Below are 19,426 nucleotides of genomic sequence, written 5' to 3' on the forward strand. Positions count from 1 at the left end.
CCTCAAGCACCACGCTGCCCAAGCCCCCGCCCCCCCCGAGTGCCACACCGCCCAAGCCCCCGCCCCCCAAGCACCACGCCGCCCAAGCCCCCGCCCCCCGAGCGCCACACCGCCCAAGCCCCCGCCCCCTGAGCGCCGCCCAGCCAAAACAAACACAAACAAACAAAACCCTCCAGCACCACCTCGCCAAACCAAACAAACAAACAAAAAAACCCTAGCACCGCCCCGCCCCAAGGTGCCGCCCCAAGCATGTGCTTGGTCGGCTGGTGCCTGGAGCCGGCCCTGTTTGCTGCCTTGCCTTTGATTTTCCCTTCCTAAGTAAAATTATTTGCACTTCAAGTATCAGGGGGTAGCCGTGTTAGTGTGTATCCACAAAAACAGTGAGGAGGCTGGTGGCACCTCCTCATTGTCTTTGCACTTGTCTCTATTTAATTTCATCCTGTTGATTTCAGGTCAATTCCCCCAACTCGTCAAGGTCATTTTGAATTCTAACCCTGCCCTCCAATGTGCTTGCAACCCTTCCCAGCTTGGTGTCCTCCACAGAGTTTATAAGCCTGTTCTCCACTCTCCATTCTCCAAGTCATGCATGAAAATATTGACTAGTACCAGACCACGACTGAGCCCTGTGGGACACCATTAAGTTCGCCCTCTCGCTTTAATGGCAAACCATTGCTAACTACTCTTTGAGGATGGTCTTTCAGCCAGTTGTGCACTCAGCTTGTAATAATTTCACCTAGATCACATTTCCCTAGTTTGCTTATGAGAATGTCGTGTGGGACTGTCGAACACCTGACCAAAATCAAGATACATCATGTCTACTGCTTCCCCTCCATCCACAAAGCGAGTAACCCTGCCAAAGAAGGAAATGAGGTTGCTTTGGCATGATTTGCTCTTGAGAAATCCATGCTGGCTCTTTCTTATAATCTTCTTATCCTCTAGGTGCTCACGATTGATTGTTTAATAATTTGTTCCAGTATCTTTCCAGGTATCAAAGTTAGACTTACTTGTTTATAATAATCAAGGTCTTCCTTCTTTCCCTTTTTAAAGATAGCTACCATGTTTGTCCTTCTCCAGCTATCTGGAATATCACCCATGCTCCATGACTTCTCTAAGATAATCGCTGACCATTCTGAGATTGTTTCAGCTAATTCCTTAAGTACCCTAGGATGATTTCATCAGGTGCTGCCAACTTGGATACATCTAATGTCTCTAAATATTCTTTAACATGTTCTTTCTCTATTTCCTTTGCTCTGGTTATTTCTTCCCCGCTGCAGTGTGTGTCATTGGCCCTGTACTGCTGACCCAGTGGGGAGACTCGCATGGGGAGACTCCTAGGTTCCCCTCCCAGTTCCAAGAAGGGGCATGATTCCTATCAGTTGGGAAGACATGAAACCAACATTTTCAAAGGTGACTTGTGGGTCCTTGGGATCTGGCAAGGCCTTGATCCTCCGAGGGCAGCTTCCCAGCTAGTCAGACAGAATCTCTAGGCACTCTTGAAATTCCTGGCCTCTGGTCTTTACCATGAGATTACTATCAACTACCACCCCCAAGCCCACAGCCCGTTGCTGCCCATAAGAGCCTCAATCCAAGGCTGAGAGGGCCAAAGGGATACAGACACCCAATAAACATCCTCGTTCATGAGTATTCAAACCCCTTAGGCCTCAGCGTAAACAGGCAAGTTTGAGCTGCTTAGAAACTCAGGGAGAAAAATTTCAATGCAAATGGGGGGAAATAATTTATTTTCTTATATGTTGGCCACCGCGGACATCTGACTTCCAGTGGAGACTATATAAAGGCTGGCACATCGCCCACCTTAACTGCGCCGTGCCTCAGTTTCCCCACACAGCTGGAGAAGGCTCTTTGGTTAGATAACACCGCTTTCAGCTGAGCTGGCCCAGGGCCGTGTTGCTTTTGCAAGATGCTGAAGTGGGGGAAATGCAGGGAGGAGGCCTTGGTCTGTGGTCAGCAACTGCTGTCACATTTCCCAAGAGCCCGGCATGTGACCATCACTAGGATGCGGAGGAAACAGAGGCTGGGTGTCACGTCCACACCAGGGTTCGGCTGACAGGAAGGGAGCCAGTCTCCGCCCTGGGCAGAGACGGGGCTGGCAGCTCAGGACCCAGCTCTCAGCCCCAGACAGATCAGCTCACTCAGCATGGAGCTAACGCTCCTTCTGCCACTGCTGGGTAAGTAGCCTCCCTGGAACCATTTCCTCTCTTGGGCTGTCTCCTGTCCTCCTTGCTTTCCTGCTTCTCTTTCCTTGCTTGCTTGCTCACCATCCTTCTTTCAGGCTTTGACTTTCGATGGCTTTTCTTGCTTGCTTTTCTCTGTTTCTTCCCTTTTCTTTCCATCTCTTTAATTTCTTTCTCTTGCTGTGGCTTTTCTTTCTAGCTTGCTTCTCGGATTCCTCCTTGCTACATTGCTTGCTTGCTTCTTGCTTTTTCTTTCAATCTCTTTTGTTTCCTGACTGCTGCCTTGCTTTCTCGCTCTTTTCTTGTGTGTTGGTTTTCTTGCATTCTCTTTTCTGTCTCTTTGCTCTCTTGTTTGCATACCATGCTCCTCTTTACTCTCTCTTGCTTTTCTTTCTTGCGTGCTTGTTTTCCTGCTTTCTTGTTCTGTCTCTTTTCTATATTTCTTTCTTGCTTGCCTGCTTGCTTGCTCTTTCTGTCTCTTTTCTTGCTTGCTTGCATTTTCTTGCTTTCCTTCTCATCTGAGCTGTACTGTCCTGTGACACTACAACCCCATATTCTTCATAGAGATAGTGTTATGATACGATTATGGCATAACTTTAATGTATTTTATACACAAGAGGTCACGTGAGGTGTCACTGGAAATGTTATGGTTTACTGAATCTGATTATCCTATTTGTATGCATGTATCATTTCATAGCTGAAGTTATTAATACTGTCTATGCACCTGTTACAACTGTGTTTACACCTGGGGACGCCCACTAGGCAGAATGCAATCAGTCTAGATGTCTCACTCGGAGGTGCTGTTAAAGAAAACAATAGGTCTTAGAAGATGCTTCCCACCCACTCAGAAGCTTTCCTGGGAGCTCTGCAAACAGCCTCTGAGTTATGGCCACAGGATCATGTAACCAAGTCACCTGGTATTGGACTCCATGATAATACCAGTGTTTTTCCGCTGACTTGGGGGTGGGGTGGGGACAAAGGATCAGGGCTGCCCAGAGGATACCGGGGGCCTGGGGTCTTTGGCGGCGGGGTGCCCCCGCTTCAGGGGTAATTTGGCAGTGGGGGGTCCTTCCGTTCCGGGACCCGCCGCCAAAGTGCCCTGAAGACCCGCGGTGGGGATCCCCCACTGCCGAATTACCGCCAAAGGGGGACCTGCCGCCAAAGTGCAGCCGGTGGTAATTCGGCGGCGAAGGGTCCCCGCCACGGGTCTTCGGGGCACTTCGCCGGCAGGTCCCAGAGTGGAAGGACCCTCCGTTGCCGAAATCACCACCGAAGACCCAGCTGCACTTCAGCAGTGGGTCCCGCTTCGGCGGTAATTCACCGGCGGGGGGTCCTTCCACCCCGGAGCAGAGGGACCTCCCGCCAGCGAAGACTGGGAGCGGAAGAAGCTCCGGGGGAGCTGCGAGAGTTTTCTGGGGCCCCTGGAGCGAGTGAAGGACCCCGCTCCAGGGGTCCCAAAAAACTCTCGTTGGGGCCCCTGCTGGGTCCTGGGCCTGGGGCAAATTGTCCCACTTGCCCCCCCTGGGCGGCCCTGCAGAGGATTCCTGCCATATGCAAAAACTATTTAAGGCAGGGGAGTGACATCATTGTGGCTCATTCTTCACTGCCTCCCCGCCCAAGAAAGCAGACTGTTTGTTGAACACACCTGAGAAACAAAAAGACTGAACTAGGAGGGAAGGGCTGATGACCCCAGGCTAGAGGGTTGTCTAGACTGTGAAAGGAATAACTGGAGTTTAAAGCTGAAAGCAAGTGCAGCTTGGCTTCAAGAATCTCTTCAATCTGCCTAAAACAACATTGAGGGTGAAAATTTGCTGCTCATATGGAATTTTGTTAGTACATTAAGCTTATGTTGCGTTTTTTTATTTGCTAGATAATCTGCTTTGATTCGTTTTCTATCCCCTACAATCACTTCAGATCTCTCTGTTTTGGTTAATAAACTTGTTTTGTTTTGTCTAAAACCAGTGTGTGTGTGTGGAAATTATAACTCGGGGCAGAAAGCCATGCCTGTCTCTCTCCACATTGAGGGAGGGGGCAAATTTCATGAACTTATGCTGCAGAGCAGGGGTCGGCAACCTACGGCATGCATGCCACCTTTGGCAAGCGAGCCGATTTTGCCTGGCATGCAGCTGCCAGCCGGGGTCCCAGCCACTGGCCCTGCTCAGCCCGTGGCAAGCTGAGTGAACGGAACCCCAGGCTGGCAGGAGACTGAGCAGGGCCGGCGGCCAGGACCCCAGACCGGCAGTAGGTGCGCCCCCTGGCTCTCCCCTCACTGTGCTTGGGTTCTGCGGCTCCCGGGAGTGTGAGCCGCCGGGGCACAGGGCCCTTAGCCTGCTGCAGGAGGGGCAGCGGCGGTGGCTTACACTCCCGGGAGCCGCAGAGCCTGAGTGTGGTGAGGGGGGAGCCAGGGGGTGCACAGGGACCACCGCCCATATGCATCCTCTGCAGGAACCCCCAGGGGGGCACTGGGCTGCAGCCCAGGCAGACACGCCCCCGGCTCCCCATTCCCCACACTCAGGTTTTGCAGCTCCCAGAAGTGTGAGCCACCACTGCCCTTCCCATAGCTCCCCCCCCACGGCCTCAGCACCCCACATAGAGTTTTGTCTTCACGTGGAGCCAGCGTCTGACTGGCCTGGGCATGGTAAGGCGAGTCCCAGGGGGCAGTCAGAGAACAGGGGGAAGGTTGGATGGATTGGGAGTTCTGGGGGTCCTGTCAGGGGGTGGGAAGTGGTTGGATGGAGTGTGAGAGTCCCTGGGGGTCTGTCTGGGGGTGGGGGTGTGGATAAGGGTTGGGGCAGTCAGGTAGGGGGCAGTTAGAGGGGGGGGCGTCTCAGGAGGGGGAAGTCAGAGGACAAGCATCAGGGAGGCTTAGGTAGGGGGTGAGGTTCTGGGGGGCAGTTAGGGGCAGGGGTTCCAGGAGGGGGCAGTCAGGAGACAAGGAGCGGGGGGGTTGGGGGTTCTGACGGGGGCAGTCGGGGTGGGAAGTGGGAGGGAGTGAATGGGGGCGGGGCTAGGGCAGGTCTCTCCCCTCTTTTTTGATTGGTGAAATATGGTAACCCTAGGGATGGGGGAAGCATGGGGGCTGGCGCCCGCATACATTCACTGCAGCCTACAGGCACCCCTGGGGGGGGCACTGGGCCGCAGCCTGGGCAGGAGGGGCGGGGGGGCGCGCAGCTGCTCCATGCTAGTGGTGCCGCTGCCTTTGCAGGGCTGCTGCCCCCCTGCACTGTGCTGGCTCCCCCATGGCTGGGGCTCGCTGCTGCCGCAAGTGGGACGCTCTGGCTCTCCGGTGCCCCCGGAAGGCGGCTCCTCCCTGCCGAGCTGCTGCAGCGGCCCAAGCCCGGCAAAGCCAGTGAGTGGACTCGGTGGGGGCTGCCAGGGTGGAGTGAGGAGGGCTCGCAGGGGGGCTGTGCACCCTCCAGGGGAGTTCAGGGGGCGGGGAGAGGGGAACCTGGTCTGGGGAGCAGCCCCTGGGCACGGCTGGCCCTGCGGGTCTATAAAGGCTCATTGGGATTTGCCCTTCAGTGAACTGATGTGCGGGGGGTGTGGGGGAGGGTGCAAGGTGGAAGTTTTGCCTAGGGCTCAAAATATCCTTGCACCGGTCCTGCCCCAGGGGGTGCGTGCACCCCAGGTTAAGAACCACTGCACTAAACTGATAAGATCTGCATTTTAATTTAATTTGAAAGGAAGCATCTTAAACATTTTTAAAAACATGTTTACTTTACATATGATAGTTTATAGACTTATAGAGAGAGACCGTCTGAAAGCGTTGCAATGCATGACCAGCACGCAAACCCTTAAATGAGACTCGGCACAGCACTGCTGATAGGTTGCTGACCCCTGCTGTAGAGTCCTCTGGGCAGCGCAGGACGGTACAAAGTTGGGCTCACCCTCTAGACAGCGGGGGTGCAATTCCTTAGCTGAGCCTTCCCATGCAGAACTGATCTCAGCATCTGTGCGTAGCTGCAGCTGGGAGTGTCCCTACCTATATGTGTGCTGGTAAAGTGAGTCAGAAGCCTGAGGCAGGGCTTGGCTGGCTTGCCTCAGCGATGCAGTGCAAAGAGAGCCCAGACTGGTGGGTCAGGTGGGCTCAGTGGTACCCCAGTTCCAAGTGGCCCCCCAGGGAGGGGAAGCCCATCACATATCCCACTCCCCATTCTCTCTCTTCCCCCCCTGCCTTGCTCCTAGCAGTCCTGACTCTCATCACACTCCTCCCTCCCCAGATATCTGACTCATCCTCTCTTCTATCTTTCAGCCGCTCTCCAGATTCTCCCTAGGCCAGTGATCCCTGCAGGTAATGCTGACTCTTGTGCTCTCTGAGATGACTCATTTTGGGGTGGGATTGTCTCTAGAGGAGAATTTGCCTGTGCTGGGGCTTGGAATCCCACGGGTTTGGGTCTGGTGGGGATCTCCTGTTAGTCCCCCCTTGGACACACCAAGCTCCAGCTTTGTCCAGCCCAGCACCAATGCCAGCCCCACCCCAGAGCTGCCCATAGGTGAGACAAGTTCTTGGAGTCTCAGCCCAGGGAGTCCAGAGACTGGATGGGTTCTCTGCTGCCCCCCAAGTGGGGAGGGGAGGGTACATCAGCAGGTGACGATGTGCTTGGTGAGAGGCATTGTTCTCTGAAGTCTTGAAAGACCTGTTTAGGAACATGCCTGATCATTGCACAACCTTCTCCTCCTGCCCCACCGCCATCTGCCTCTTCTCCTGCCCCCGCCCCCCAGTTCTGTGCCTGTATGCTCCAGGGGGGCAGGGTCCTAATTCTTTGGCCTGGTCTGGTGGTAGCCCGTGTCTGAGGGTTGGATGTGGGGCATCTGTGGGCTTCTCGTTTGGCTGCTGCTTCTGCTTTCCTTCCCAACTAATGCCAATGGAAGCTTTTCTTTCCCAGGTGCCCCTGTGGCCCCATCACTGTCCCTGAACCCCCAGAAGCAGGAGTTCCTCCCTGGAGACACTGTTGAAATCAAGTGCTCTGCTCCTCCTTCGGTGGGTAGAGTTGAAGGATTCCAGTACTACAGTGATAGCGGAAAGGCCATCTCAGTCCCAGCTTCATCCAGGAGAAGCCACACTTACAGCATAAACCTCGCAGGGCCTAAGGATGAGGGGTCGTACCAGTGCGCCTACTGGATAGGCCAAGCCGGTGCTTGGAACAGGTCCAGCAGGAGTGATGCTGTCCTCATCAGAGTAAAAGGTGAGCTCTGCACCGGCTCTACCATTCCTTAGGGTCAGAGGTGAACACTTCCAAGATGCAAAAAGACATAAGCGGAGAAAAGTATGGCAAGGAATCAGCCAACGACACAGCCCCCAACATGCCATTCAGTTCCCACTACGGCTGCCCAACAGGGCTAATGCCTCAGTGAATACAGCCACACAGTATGGCTGACCAACTGCCAACAACATGGCCACCCAACATGGCTGCCCAGCTACCAACAACATGGCTGCCCCATAACAAACAACATGGCCGCCCATCATGGCTATCCAGCTGCCAACTATATGGCCCTCCAGTATGGTTTCCCCATTACTGACAACATGGCCATCCAATATTGGTCGCCTACCACATTGGAATTCTGGGCCTGGACAAAAGCTCCTAGGAACTATGATAATTCAAATAAATAATAATTGCTACCCAACTGCTGACAACAACCTACTGCCACTAACATGGGCAGCCAACACAGCTGCAAAATTGATATCAAACATCTCAGCTGTTAGAAATATGGCTTCCAAACTACTGACTACCCCCCCCCCGCCCCGCCCCCGGCCATGACTGCCAAAAATATAGTCTACCAACATGTCTGACCAACTGACAACACAATCTCCAGGCTTCCAGAAACATGACTCATTGACATGCTTCCCAAAAGCTAGGAACACCCTCAGCCACTCAATAAATACTGTGCCAAATTATGGAAATCAGGCTGCCAACAATAGTCACCAAACATGCCCTTCACTTCCCACATAAGGGTAACCAAAATGGTTGCCAAATTATCAACAAAATAGCAACCCAATATGGCTATCCAACTACAAACAACACGGCCACACACTATGGCGATCCAACAGACATAGTCAACAACGTGACATCCAAAATGCCTTCCCAACTAACAGGGTCACTGAACACGGCTGACAAAAAGCTGACAAAATGGCCGCCCCAGATAGCCGCTCAACATGGCTGCCCAACGACCAGCAATATGAGACTCATCATGACTATCCAACAGCCAGCAATATAGCAATTCATCATGCCTATCCAACAGCCAACAATATGGCACCCAACACTGTTACTTGACTGTCAGTAGCATCGAGATCCAGCATATGCCCCACACTCAGGACAACCTGATACATAAAGCACAGAAAAGGTTGTTACAAGGACAAGGGAGAAGAATTGTTCTTCTTAACCTCTGAGGATAGGACAAGAAGCAATGGGCTTAAATTGCAGCCAGGGCGGCTTAGGTTGGATATTAGGAAAAAACTCCCTAACTGTCAGGGTGGTTAAGCACTGGAATAAATTGCCCAGGGAGGTTGTGGAATCTCCGTCATTGGAGATTTTTAAGAGCAGGTTAGACAAACGCCTGTCAGGGACAGTCTAGATAATACTTTGTCCTGCCATGAGTGCAGGGCACTGGACAAGATGACCTCCTGAGGTCCCTTCCAGTCCTATGAGTCTATGATACCTACGTTCCCAGAACCTGTTCCCCAACATGACAAACTAATGGCTAACAACACTCACCTTGTAGAATCTGGAGGAAGGAGTAAACCCCAGGATCTCACTCGCAGCTACACAAAGGTCCTCATGGAGGGAGGCAGGAGGAACCAGTTTGAATCTTACCAGTGTTGAGTTTTGGGCAACTTCTCTGCATTCCCCCCATGTAACCCCCCCGCAACCCAGATTCATTCTTTTTGCCTCTCCTACCCTCAGACTTCCCTCCCTCGCCGGGGCTGAGCGTGGATCCTCCATCCGGAGTGGTGACCGAAGGGCTCCCCCTGATCATCACCTGCACGGCCCCCAGCAGTGCTGGCGAGCGGAGGTTTCACTTCTACAAGGAAGGAGCTGAGCTCGTCCCCGGAGATGTGGGGTCTGAGGTCAGCACAACAGAGACCAGGACCGGCTCTATGATGCTCAGCATCCCACAAGCTGGTCCCAGCTGCACCGGGGAATTCACCTGTGCGTACGAGGAGAACACGAGCGGGAGGTGGATTCTGTCCCTAAGAAGTTTGGCTGTGAATGTTACCGTGACAGGTGAAGTTGCCCCAGACTCACCAGTCTAAGATATTCACACACACACACACACACACACACACACACACACACACACACACACACACACACACACACACACTGAGCAGGGCTCGTCCCTTCCAGCAGGGGCCAGCAATCACACACACACACACTGAGCAGGACTCATCTGCTTCAGCAGGGCTCAGCAGACACACACAAACATACACTGAGTAGGGCTCATCCCCTCCAGCAGGGGGGCAGCAGGGACACACACACACAGAGACATTGTGCACATCCCCTACAGGAGGGGGCAGCAGTGATGCGCACGCACACACACACACACACACACATTGTGCTGGTCTCATTTCCTCCAGCAGGGGGCAGCAGGGACACACGCCTGCCAGTGTAATATTTCTTAGCCATTTCCTCCTTTTTGCAGGCCACAGCCATTACTGGGTTCGGGACCTTGCTGTGGGTGGGTCCTTCTTCACCATTAATGGCCTCATCTTCCTCATCTTCCACCTCTGCATGAAGGGCAAAGGTAATTGCACATTTCCCTTCCCTCCCCGTTTTCGCAGGACCTTGAAGTAGCTTAAACCGATGGACCCTGACATTTCTCCTCCTGAGTCTTACCTGGCAAAGCAGCTGCTGCTGCAGGCAACACTGACCCTAGTATCTGTCCACCATCTACACCGTTATATCTCCTCTTCTGACCCCTAAGCTCCACCTGCTGAAATGCAGCCACCTCTGGGGAGGGGGACCTGGGTAACCGCCACCCAGTAACACTGTCTAGGAATCCCCAAGGCTGAAAGGCAGCTGTTTCTCGGGTGGGATGTGGCAGCTGGTGGGCAGCCACAGCGTAATGCCACAGAGGGATCGCTTCTCCAGATGCAGCCATCTCTGGGGTGGCCTGCGGCAGCTGGACGCAGATGGTAGAGCACTGCAGGCCAGAGAGAAATGTGAATGCAGACTCCCAGGTAAGCTGCAGCAGCTCCATATCTCATCCACAGCTCCAGCATGATCACTGATGGGACAGCACCCCCCGAAGGGTCAGGCAGCCCTCTAGCTGCAGCGCAGCGCCCCCTAGTGCTGCACAGGGACATTGGCGATAGCAGTGGTAGTGAAGGGAGAGAGTCCCACACTGAGCCCCTTCCCTGCTCCCTGCAACACAGCGTCCCTAGTGCTATACAGGGGCATTGGTGATAGCACTGATAACCAGGGCAGAGCGCCCCCTACAGAGCCCCTTCCCTGCTCCCCACAACACAGCACCCACTATTGAGATCCCTGCCCTGCTCCCTGCAGAACAGCACCCCCTACTGTGACCCCACAGTCACCCATTACCGGCTTCATCACTTTGCTTGCTCCAAAAAGATACCCCCTCAAAACATGTCCCAAGCCTCTTTCTTTCTTCCTGATCTGAGCATTGCCATGTGCTTTTCTCATTCTCAGGTTCCAAGGAGGAGCACACAGGCAGCTCAGACCCATTTCAATCAGATTACTACTCAGTTCCGATTCAGTTGGTCACTGGTCAGTCTGGTCATTCTGCGACCGCCAAGGCAAACCACATCTCCAGCCCCATGCCCCAGTCCCGTGGGAATGAGTACATGGAAGAGATCTGAAGGCTCAGATATTGACTGTGAATATTCCTCCCCTGCTCACAGATGGCTGGCCAGCTCCACAGCTCAACTGGGTTCAGGGGAGAATGTTCTGCTCCTGAAATACTACAGACAAACTGTGTGTCACTTTCTCTGCTACAAAATTGGGAGAAACCAGATGGGTGTGTTTTGAAGAAAGAAAGAAAGAAAGAAAGAAAGAAAGAAAGAAAGAAAGAAATTATATTCTCATTTCTCCTCAGATCTTCCTTCTCTGTGTATATTCAAAGCTGTATGAATCCATGTAAATTCCCCCCTCTACAGCTTTTAATTAAACCTTTTTTTTTAGCCCCTTCTGGTCTCTGACTCTTGTTTCCTTCACTGTGATTATTTTGTCCCCCACATAGTGTGTTTCATTGGCCCTGCACTGCTGAAACAGAAGGGTGACTCTCTTTCGGACCACAGACTGCAACTCTTTCCCCTGTTGAATGGGCATAAGGACAGCAGTTTCCACCAATTGCTGAGCCACCCCGTCGAGCAGAAAACAGCCACCTAGCCATGAAATTAGAGGATGAGAGAGAGAGGCAGCCCATGAGGGAGGGGCCGGTCATTGCAGCAGGCCTGCTACAGTTCCCGTCATTTCAGTGATACTCAGGGCCCAAATCCTGCCCCCGAATGTGACACTGAACTCCCTTCCACCCCACCATCTCCTCATCCATGTCATTCATTCATTCACCTCCCCCTCCTCTGTCTCTCATATGTGCTGGGCTGGGACATACATGGGGAGCTGACACTATCAGGGCCTGTCTGGTGCATCCCTGGCTCGGGGAGGGGAGTGGATTCTAGTGGTTAGGATGGAGATGCTGGGAGCCAGGACTCCTGGGTTCTGTTTGATGTTCTCCTCTCTCTGGAGTTCTCCCATCTCTCTCTTTTTCTTAAGCGTCCCCATCCTCCCTTCGTTCCCATCCCCGGAATTCCCATCCCCTCCCTTCCCTTCTCTTACAGCCGCCCTGCAGAGTTTCCCTGGGCCGGTGTCCCCTGCACATCATGCCAACTTCTCGCCTTGCTGAGATGCCCCATTGGGGTGAGGCTGGCTGTGGGCAGGGGACCCGCTGCTGCTCCCACAGTGGGGTTTGGAGGCCCAGCAATGGGCTGTCTGTTAGAGGGTTTTCCCTTTGCCCTCCCACGTCCCTGGTTCTTGTCACGCAGACAGCAAGCAGCAAAGGACCAGGAGACCAAAGCGCAGACCTTGCAATGTTTATTGGGGTTAGTTTCCAAGCAAGCATATTCCGAAGTCCTTCCCACCAGCTGGGCTTATCTTTATACAGCAGCAGAGTCTGTTCTCCTGTGTTCCGTTCCCAGCTCTGACCCCGTGTCCCCCTTCCAGGCTCTGATGCTGCGAAGCATTTACCCCGCGTCCTTCTATCCAGCTCTGACACCGCAGAGTGTTTACTCCCTGTCCCCTTTCCCAGTGATGCCGTACAGTGTTGCCTGTGTCCCTGTTCCCTGTTCTCCACCCTTAACAAACATGATTCTAATTTCCGTTCCACTTCCTGTTTGAGCCCAGTTTATATAGTAATATTCTCAGCTATACCTTAACCAACCATTGTACTGAAATGTAACCAACCAATCCTAACACATTGTAACGTATTTCTCTAACCTATTATATCCCTCTACCCTAATTAACTTACACCCAGCAAAATTCATTATACAGCAGACAGAAACAATTAGCGAACCAGACAGTTTAACGATAGAAAAGTGGGGGCCATAAAGATAAAACAGAGAGAAATGAGGGTTTCACAACCACGACCATAAGTAAGTGAGTTCTTGCCAGACTGGGTGCTGTCAAACTAAGTTCTCTTTAACCATCTTAAGATCTGTCTCTTTATCTAGTGGTGATGGGCACTATCAGGACAGGATCGTCTTCCTAACAACCCAATCCCACCATATTTCAGTGTGGCTGGTTTGGAATGGGAGGATGTGACCATTCGCTTCCCAGTATATGGCTGCCCCTACTGCTTAGCCAAAGGCCTTAGCCTAAGAACCAGGCCTCAGACTATCCTAGTGAGTGAAGGCCCAGACACAGGCGGACTGTGATTTTGATTCTTTGTTTTTATACCCTTGTAACTAACTAAGTGATAAAAATACACCTAAGTTCTTAAAGTACAGGCCTTCGCAGGCAGGCCTGGATATCTATATCCTAAATCTCCATCCCTTCCTTTTTCTTTTGGGCTTCTCCTGGAAAAGCTTAGGACATGTGGCGACACATTTCCTGATAGGGCCAGGCATCAAGGTGGAATGTGTTAATGCTCCATCTGTCCCCCTGCCCCTTGTGCTGTACAATGCCCTGCCCCTTCTCTCGTACGGGCACACCACACCTATTCCAATTACTTCCCATGACAGTGGGCCCCAGAAGGCTGGGTCCGGGTTGTCTAGTACCCTGGGCGGGAGGGCTTACTACATTGCGTATAGCCGCTATGATAATCCACAGCAACACCAAGAGTCCTGACCACTGTAGTATAGTCCAACATCCTGGCCACCACCAAAAACACTGCTTCTACTCCTTCGACAGGGTTAAAATTTGAACACCATTTTGGAGAATATATTTTAACTGTGTCCAGTTGTTGGCAGTTGCAGCGAGCTGCCCCTACAGATTTCGCAGACTTTTGTGCATATCATGAGTCCACTGGATATTCACAGAAAAACGGGATATTGTCCAACCCAGCCTGACCACTTGGTATGGACTTGGGCAGTATGCACAGGTTCGACTGTGCACAGCAATGAGTTCCACAGATCCATCCGTGCACCATAGTCCCAATGGCAGCGTATAGATGTGTGTAATTGTGCCAGATGCTGGTGCAATTATGTCCCCAACTGTTGTGTACATTCCCAGCAAACACCCCATACACCATATATATCACCCCTAATGGCCTTCATTTGCAACAGGCCATTAATTCTGCCCTTCCATGGCCATTGAGAAGGGACACATTCAAATATTTTCTCAGGACAAACTATTACTTCACTGAATTATTGTCCATTTTACACCATTTCATCCTCCCCATCTATTTCCCAGTGGTTCCAGTGAGCTCCTCCGTTTCTCATTATTCCCACAGGGCTCATGGGGACCACCTTAGTTGTATTCCCTTCCCACGGTATCACGGTAACTATTACACAGGTGCTAGCCCCACAGTTCCGCACTTTGTAATCCCATACACACCTCCCACTCCCAAGTTAGCCTGTGAAGCCATCCTCCACCCATGTCATGAGGTTTTCTGCCCATTGAGTTAGCCGCAGGCTCACGTTTGCTTCCCTCTTCTATCCCATTGTGATTGCAGACCATTGCTGTGCCAGCAGCTCATTGATTTGCTGCTGCAATTTTACTTTCTGGCTTATCAATTGCTGTCCCCCAGATTTCATACACCCAACCTTGTGTTTCCTGCTACCCACAAATCCCTTTTCCAGTGACGATTCCATGTATGTCCCCTCACCCCCTGTCATAAACATACAGCTAAGGGTAGCATAAAATCCCTCTTTACCCTGTAAAGGGTTAATTCCTCTTTTACCTGTAAGGGGTTAAAAAGCTCAGATAATCTGGGTGGCACCTGACCAAAAGGACCAATAAGGGGAGAAGATACTTTCAGATCTGTGGGGGAAGGTTTTTTTGTCTGTGTCTCCCAGAGTCAACAAGGAACCAAGGCAGGGAAAATACATCTCCCTAAACCATATCGAAAGTAAGCATCTAATATTGCAGAAATAGTAAGTAATAGCAAAGAAATGCGTTAGGTTATCTTTTGGTTTAGCTTGTGAATTTTCCCTGTGCTAAGAGGCAGGTTGATCCCTGTTTCTGTAACTTTAAAGTTTTGCCTAGAGGGGAAATCCTCTGTGTTTTTCAATCTTCTGTTATTCTGTAAAGTACTTACCATCCTGATTTTACAGAGGTGATTCTTTTACCTTTTTTTTAAATTAAAATTCTTCTTTTAAGAACCCCATTGATTTTTTCATTGTTCGTGAGATCCAAGGGTTTGGGTCTGTGTTCACCTGTACCAACTGGTGAGGATATTATTCTCAAGCCTTCCCCAGGAAAGGGGGGTGCGGGCTTGGGGGAATATTTTGGGGGAAATAGGACTCCAAGTAGTCCTATCCCTGATTCTTTGTCTAAATCACTTGGTGATGGCAGCAAACTGTTCAAGGCAAGGTGGAGTTTGTGCCTTGGGAAAGTTTTTAACCTAAACTGGTAAAAATAAGCTTAGGGTTTTATTCATGTGGGTCCCCACATCTGTACCCCAGAGTTCAGAGTGGGGAAGGAACCTTGACACTCCCCAATTAAATTGTTGCTTGAACCCTTCTATGTTTGTACTTTAGTTGGGGTGTACCTGGTCCATCCACCATTTTGAGGAGTGTACCACTCATGTTATGGACTGGAAAAACACACTGAAAAATGCTGGTTGCACCTGCTCCCATAGTGGTTCCCACACATTCGCCCTTCAGAAAGTTTTTCCAGCTCCAGGCTGCAGCCAGCTTAGATCAGGATTCTTCCATCTTGGCATCCATATTACCTATAGGGTTACATTCTGCAAAGCGGTTAAATTGTCATCCCCAGCGAGCCAACATTTCCTGATAAATTTGATATTCTCCACCGGGTTATGACTCCTCCCCTTCCAATCTGTACACAACATACTGACATTGCCAAATTCCCATAGGGTAGATTGTTAAGGTCCTTATCTGTCTTATTACCACAACTTGGGGTGTAGCAGTCTACGTGTTTCCTCCTTTCGCCACTTCACATTGTGAGATCTGGGCAGGGTTTACAATAGTGACAACTGTGATTAGCAACAACGATTGTTCCATTCCAGGCCAGGGAATCCTTGGGTTCCCCTTTGTAGGTCCACCTGTAATATGCATGTAACAATTTATACGTCCTCCTTCTTAACCCCCATTTTGTGGCTTTTTATCTGCACTTGATTTCCCAGCTTGGGTAGACCGTGCTTCCCAGTCAGGTCATACCATGCATTGACCTTTGCTTCTATATGTGTTAACCCTCCTTGTACAGTATCCATCAAGATAACAATAATAACAAGAGAAACAACACAAACACATAACACAATCTTGGCTGGGACAGTAGACCCACGGTGCTCTGGGTTATTTTTCCGCTGGCGCCAGCTTCCTTGTAGAGAGTCTGAAAAAACAAAAGAAACATTTCCCACCTCCCTGGTGGGGACAGATTCTTGCCTTTTACAAATCTCCTTGCTAATTGCGGGAAAAACAGATGTATGACCTCCACACTGTCCTTATTTTGTAAAATGGCCAGGCCAGTGAATTATCTCACTGCTCATTTATGAAATTCATGAGGTGATGTACCTCGGTTTCCCCTCTCGTATAACAGACCAGGTTTATAATGGTTTCTTTCCTGTGCCTAGCTTTAAGATTATTCACAGGTAATAGGTGAGAAGCATTATTTCCATATGAATTAACAATAATATTAGCATCAAATCTATTACCAGTGGGCGTTTATAATTATCTTGTTATACCATGCCTTTTATTTAGACAATTTGTCTTTGAGGCCAGTGTGTCCATTACCCTCTTGAAATCTTTGCATAGGCTTTAATTTAATTATATCCTTGGGGTTTTGGTGAATTACAAGGTGGGGTGTTGTGCACGTAAACAGACTCCGTTTGTATGTGTCTTCAGATTTTAGCCACACACACACACACACACGTGAAAGGAATACTTAGGGTTAACATGTTCCCTCTTATTTTCAGGCTTGTTTTCCCACCTCCCTTTCCTGGAGGGCTATAATCTGAGTCTTCTTGTTTACAAGTAGCTTGTTTGTTGACTAGGTGTATTTATTATTTGCAGCTCCTTTGTGCTGCCATTCATGGGCAGTTCTCGCCTTCCCATATAAACTAGGTAATTTGCATCCACACAGAGGCTTTCTGGCTTGCTTTTGGATCCAAAGCTATCAGCATCTGAGGGTGTGTCTACACTACAAAATTACTCTGATTTTACAGAAGACGATTTTTGGGAACAGATTGTATAAAGTTGAGTGCATGCGTCCACACTAAGCACATTAATTCGGCGGTGTGCGTCCATAGTACCATGGCAAGCGTCGACATTCCGAGCGGTGCACTGTGGGTAGCTATCCCACAGTTCCCACAATCCCCGCTGCCCATTGGAATTCTGGGTTGAGCTCCCAATGCCTGATGGGGCCAAAAATTTGTCACAGGCGGTTATAGGTAAATCATGTCATCAGTCAACCCTCCCTCCATGAAAGCAATGGCAGACAATCATTTTGCGCCTTTTTCCCTGGATTGCCCAAGCAGACACCGTAGCATGGCAAGCATGGAGCCCGTTCTGCTTACTGCAGCAGTTATGAGCACTGGAAACATCTTGCACATTATCGTGCAGCTTATGCAGACGCATGAGGCTGAAAAACTGGGCGAGGAGGCGACAGCAGCGCGGTGACAAGAGTGCTGAGGACATGGACACAGACTTCTTTCAAAGCACGAGCCCTGCCAATGTGGACATCATAGTGTTAATGAGCCAGGTTCATGCCGTGGAACGCCGATTCTGGGCCCGGGAAACAAGCACAGACTGGTGGGACCACATAGTTTTCAAGGTCTGGGATGATTCCCAGTGGCTTCGAAACTTTTGCATGCATAAGGGCACTTTCATGGAACTTTGTGACTTGCCCCTGCCCTGAAGTGCCAGAATAACAAGATGAGAGCAGCCCTCACAGTTCACAAGCGAGTGGTGATAGCTCTGTGGATGCTTGCAATTCCAGACAGCTACCGATCAGTCAGGAATCAGTTTGGAGTGGGCAATCTACTGTGGGGGCTGCTGTGATCCAAGTAGCCAATGCAGTCACAGAGCTGCTGCAATCAAGGGTAGTGACTCTGGGAAATGTGCAGGTCATAGTGGGTGGCTTTGCTGCAATGGGATCAGGGCTGGCTCTAGACATTTTGCTGCCCCAAGCATGGTGGCATGTGGCAGGGGGGCGCTCTGCCGGTTGCCAGTCCACTGGAGCCGTGGGACCAGCGGACCCTCTGCAGGCAAGCCGCCGAAGACAGCCTGCCTGCAGCCCTCCCAAGGACCGGCAGAGCGCCCTCCATGGCATGCCGCCCCAAGCATGCACTTGGTGTGCTGGGGCCTGGAGCCACCCCTGAATGGGATTCCCTAACTGTGGTGGGGTGATAGATGGAACCCATATCCCTATCTTGGGACTGGACCAAGGCAGCCAGTACATAAATCGCAAGAGGTACTTTTCAATGCCGCTGCAAGCACTGGTGGATCACAAGGGATGTTTCACCAACATGAATATGGGATGGCTAGGAAAGGTACATGATGCTCGCATGTTCAGGAACTCTAGTCTATTTAAACAGCTGCAGGAAGGGATTTACTTCCAAGACCAGAAAATAACAGTTGGGAAGGTTGAAATGCCTATAGTTATCCTTGGGGACCCAGCCTACCCCTTAATGCCATGGCTTATGAAGCCGTACACAGGCAGCCTGGAAAGTAGTCAGAAGCTGTTCAACTATAGGCTGAGCACGTGCAGAATGATGGTAGAATGTGCATTTGGACATTTGAAGGGTCATTGGTGCAGTTTTCTGACTCGCTCAGACCTTAGCAAATATCCCCATTGTTATTGCTGCTTGCTGTGTGCTCCACAATCATTGTGAGAGTAAGGGGGAGACCTTTATGGCGGGGTGGGAGGCTGAGGCAAATCACCTGTCCGCTGATTACGTGCAGCCAGACACCAGGGCGATTAGAAAAGCACATCAGGAAGTGCTGCACATCAAAGAGGCTTTGAAAATCAGTTTCATGACTGGTCAAGGTGCCGCGTGACAGTTCTATTTGTTTCTCCTTGACGAAAATGTGCCCCCTTGGTTGATTCTAATTCTCTGTAAGCCAACTGCCCTCTCCCCTTAAATCACAGCTAGGAAATAAAATCACTACCATTTTAAAACCATGTATTCTTTATTAATTGATTATAAAAATAGGGAGATAACTCACAAGGTAGCCCTGGTGGGGTGTGGGAGGAGGGACAGAAAAGGCCTCTTCAATACTTGTTGAATGACAGCCTTCTGTCTACTGGGGTGGAGTGGTTGGGTGCCCAGAGCCTCCCTCCACCCCTGCGTTCTTGGGTGTCTGGGTGAGGAGGTGGCTATGGAACATGGGGAGGAGGGAGGGTGGTTAAACAGGGGCTGCAATGGCAGTTTCTCCAGCTGACATTCCTGAACCTCAACCAGACCCCAGATCATGTCTGTTTGTTCCCGCCATAGCCCCAGCGTTGCATTCTGCCTCCTTTGATGTTCCTGCTGCCACCTCTCCTCATGTTCACTGGCTGCTTTCCTGTCCTGTGCTATTGTGTCCCTCCACACTTTCTGCTGAGCTCTTTCAGTGAGGGACGCCTGCATGAACTCAGAGAACATTTCATCGTGCG

The 19,426-nt window shown here is 50.9% G+C and overlaps 1 protein-coding gene across 2 annotated transcripts; it reads left to right on the forward strand.

Moving 5' to 3' along the window:
• The first annotated feature begins 2,037 nt into the window (after window positions 1-2,037).
• On the forward strand, window positions 2,038-11,339 carry LOC115638301 (alpha-1B-glycoprotein-like). Of its 2 annotated transcripts, XM_030539895.1 has the most exons (7): window positions 2,038-2,186; window positions 6,445-6,483; window positions 7,079-7,378; window positions 9,095-9,415; window positions 9,834-9,935; window positions 10,283-10,371; window positions 10,844-11,339. In XM_030539895.1, exons 1-7 carry the CDS (start codon window positions 2,156-2,158, stop codon window positions 11,180-11,182), a joined length of 1,221 nt encoding a protein of 406 aa, XP_030395755.1. In that variant the 5' UTR covers window positions 2,038-2,155; the 3' UTR covers window positions 11,183-11,339. The 2 variants fall into 2 exon arrangements, with proteins under 2 accessions (XP_030395755.1, XP_030395756.1); XM_030539896.1 differs by lacking the exon at window positions 10,283-10,371 and having other exon boundaries at window positions 2,042-2,186; window positions 10,844-11,113.
• The last annotated feature ends 8,087 nt before the right edge of the window (window positions 11,340-19,426 follow it).

Source organism: Gopherus evgoodei, chromosome 21, assembly GCF_007399415.2.
Source record: "Gopherus evgoodei ecotype Sinaloan lineage chromosome 21, rGopEvg1_v1.p, whole genome shotgun sequence".
NCBI classification, from domain to species: Eukaryota; Metazoa; Chordata; order Testudines; family Testudinidae; genus Gopherus; species Gopherus evgoodei.

What these genes read in the sequence shown, in the direction of transcription:
- LOC115638301 (XM_030539895.1), top strand. Translation starts at nt 2,156, where the DNA reads ATGGAGCTAACGCTCCTTCTGCCACTGCTGG. An exon ending in GCTCCTTCTGCCACTGCTGG is followed by an intron (nt 2,187 to 6,444) that starts GTAAGTAGCCTC and finishes TCTATCTTTCAG; the next exon opens with CCGCTCTCCAGATTCTCCCT. An exon ending in TGTGAATGTTACCGTGACAG is followed by an intron (nt 9,416 to 9,833) that starts GTGAAGTTGCCC and finishes TCCTTTTTGCAG; the next exon opens with GCCACAGCCATTACTGGGTT.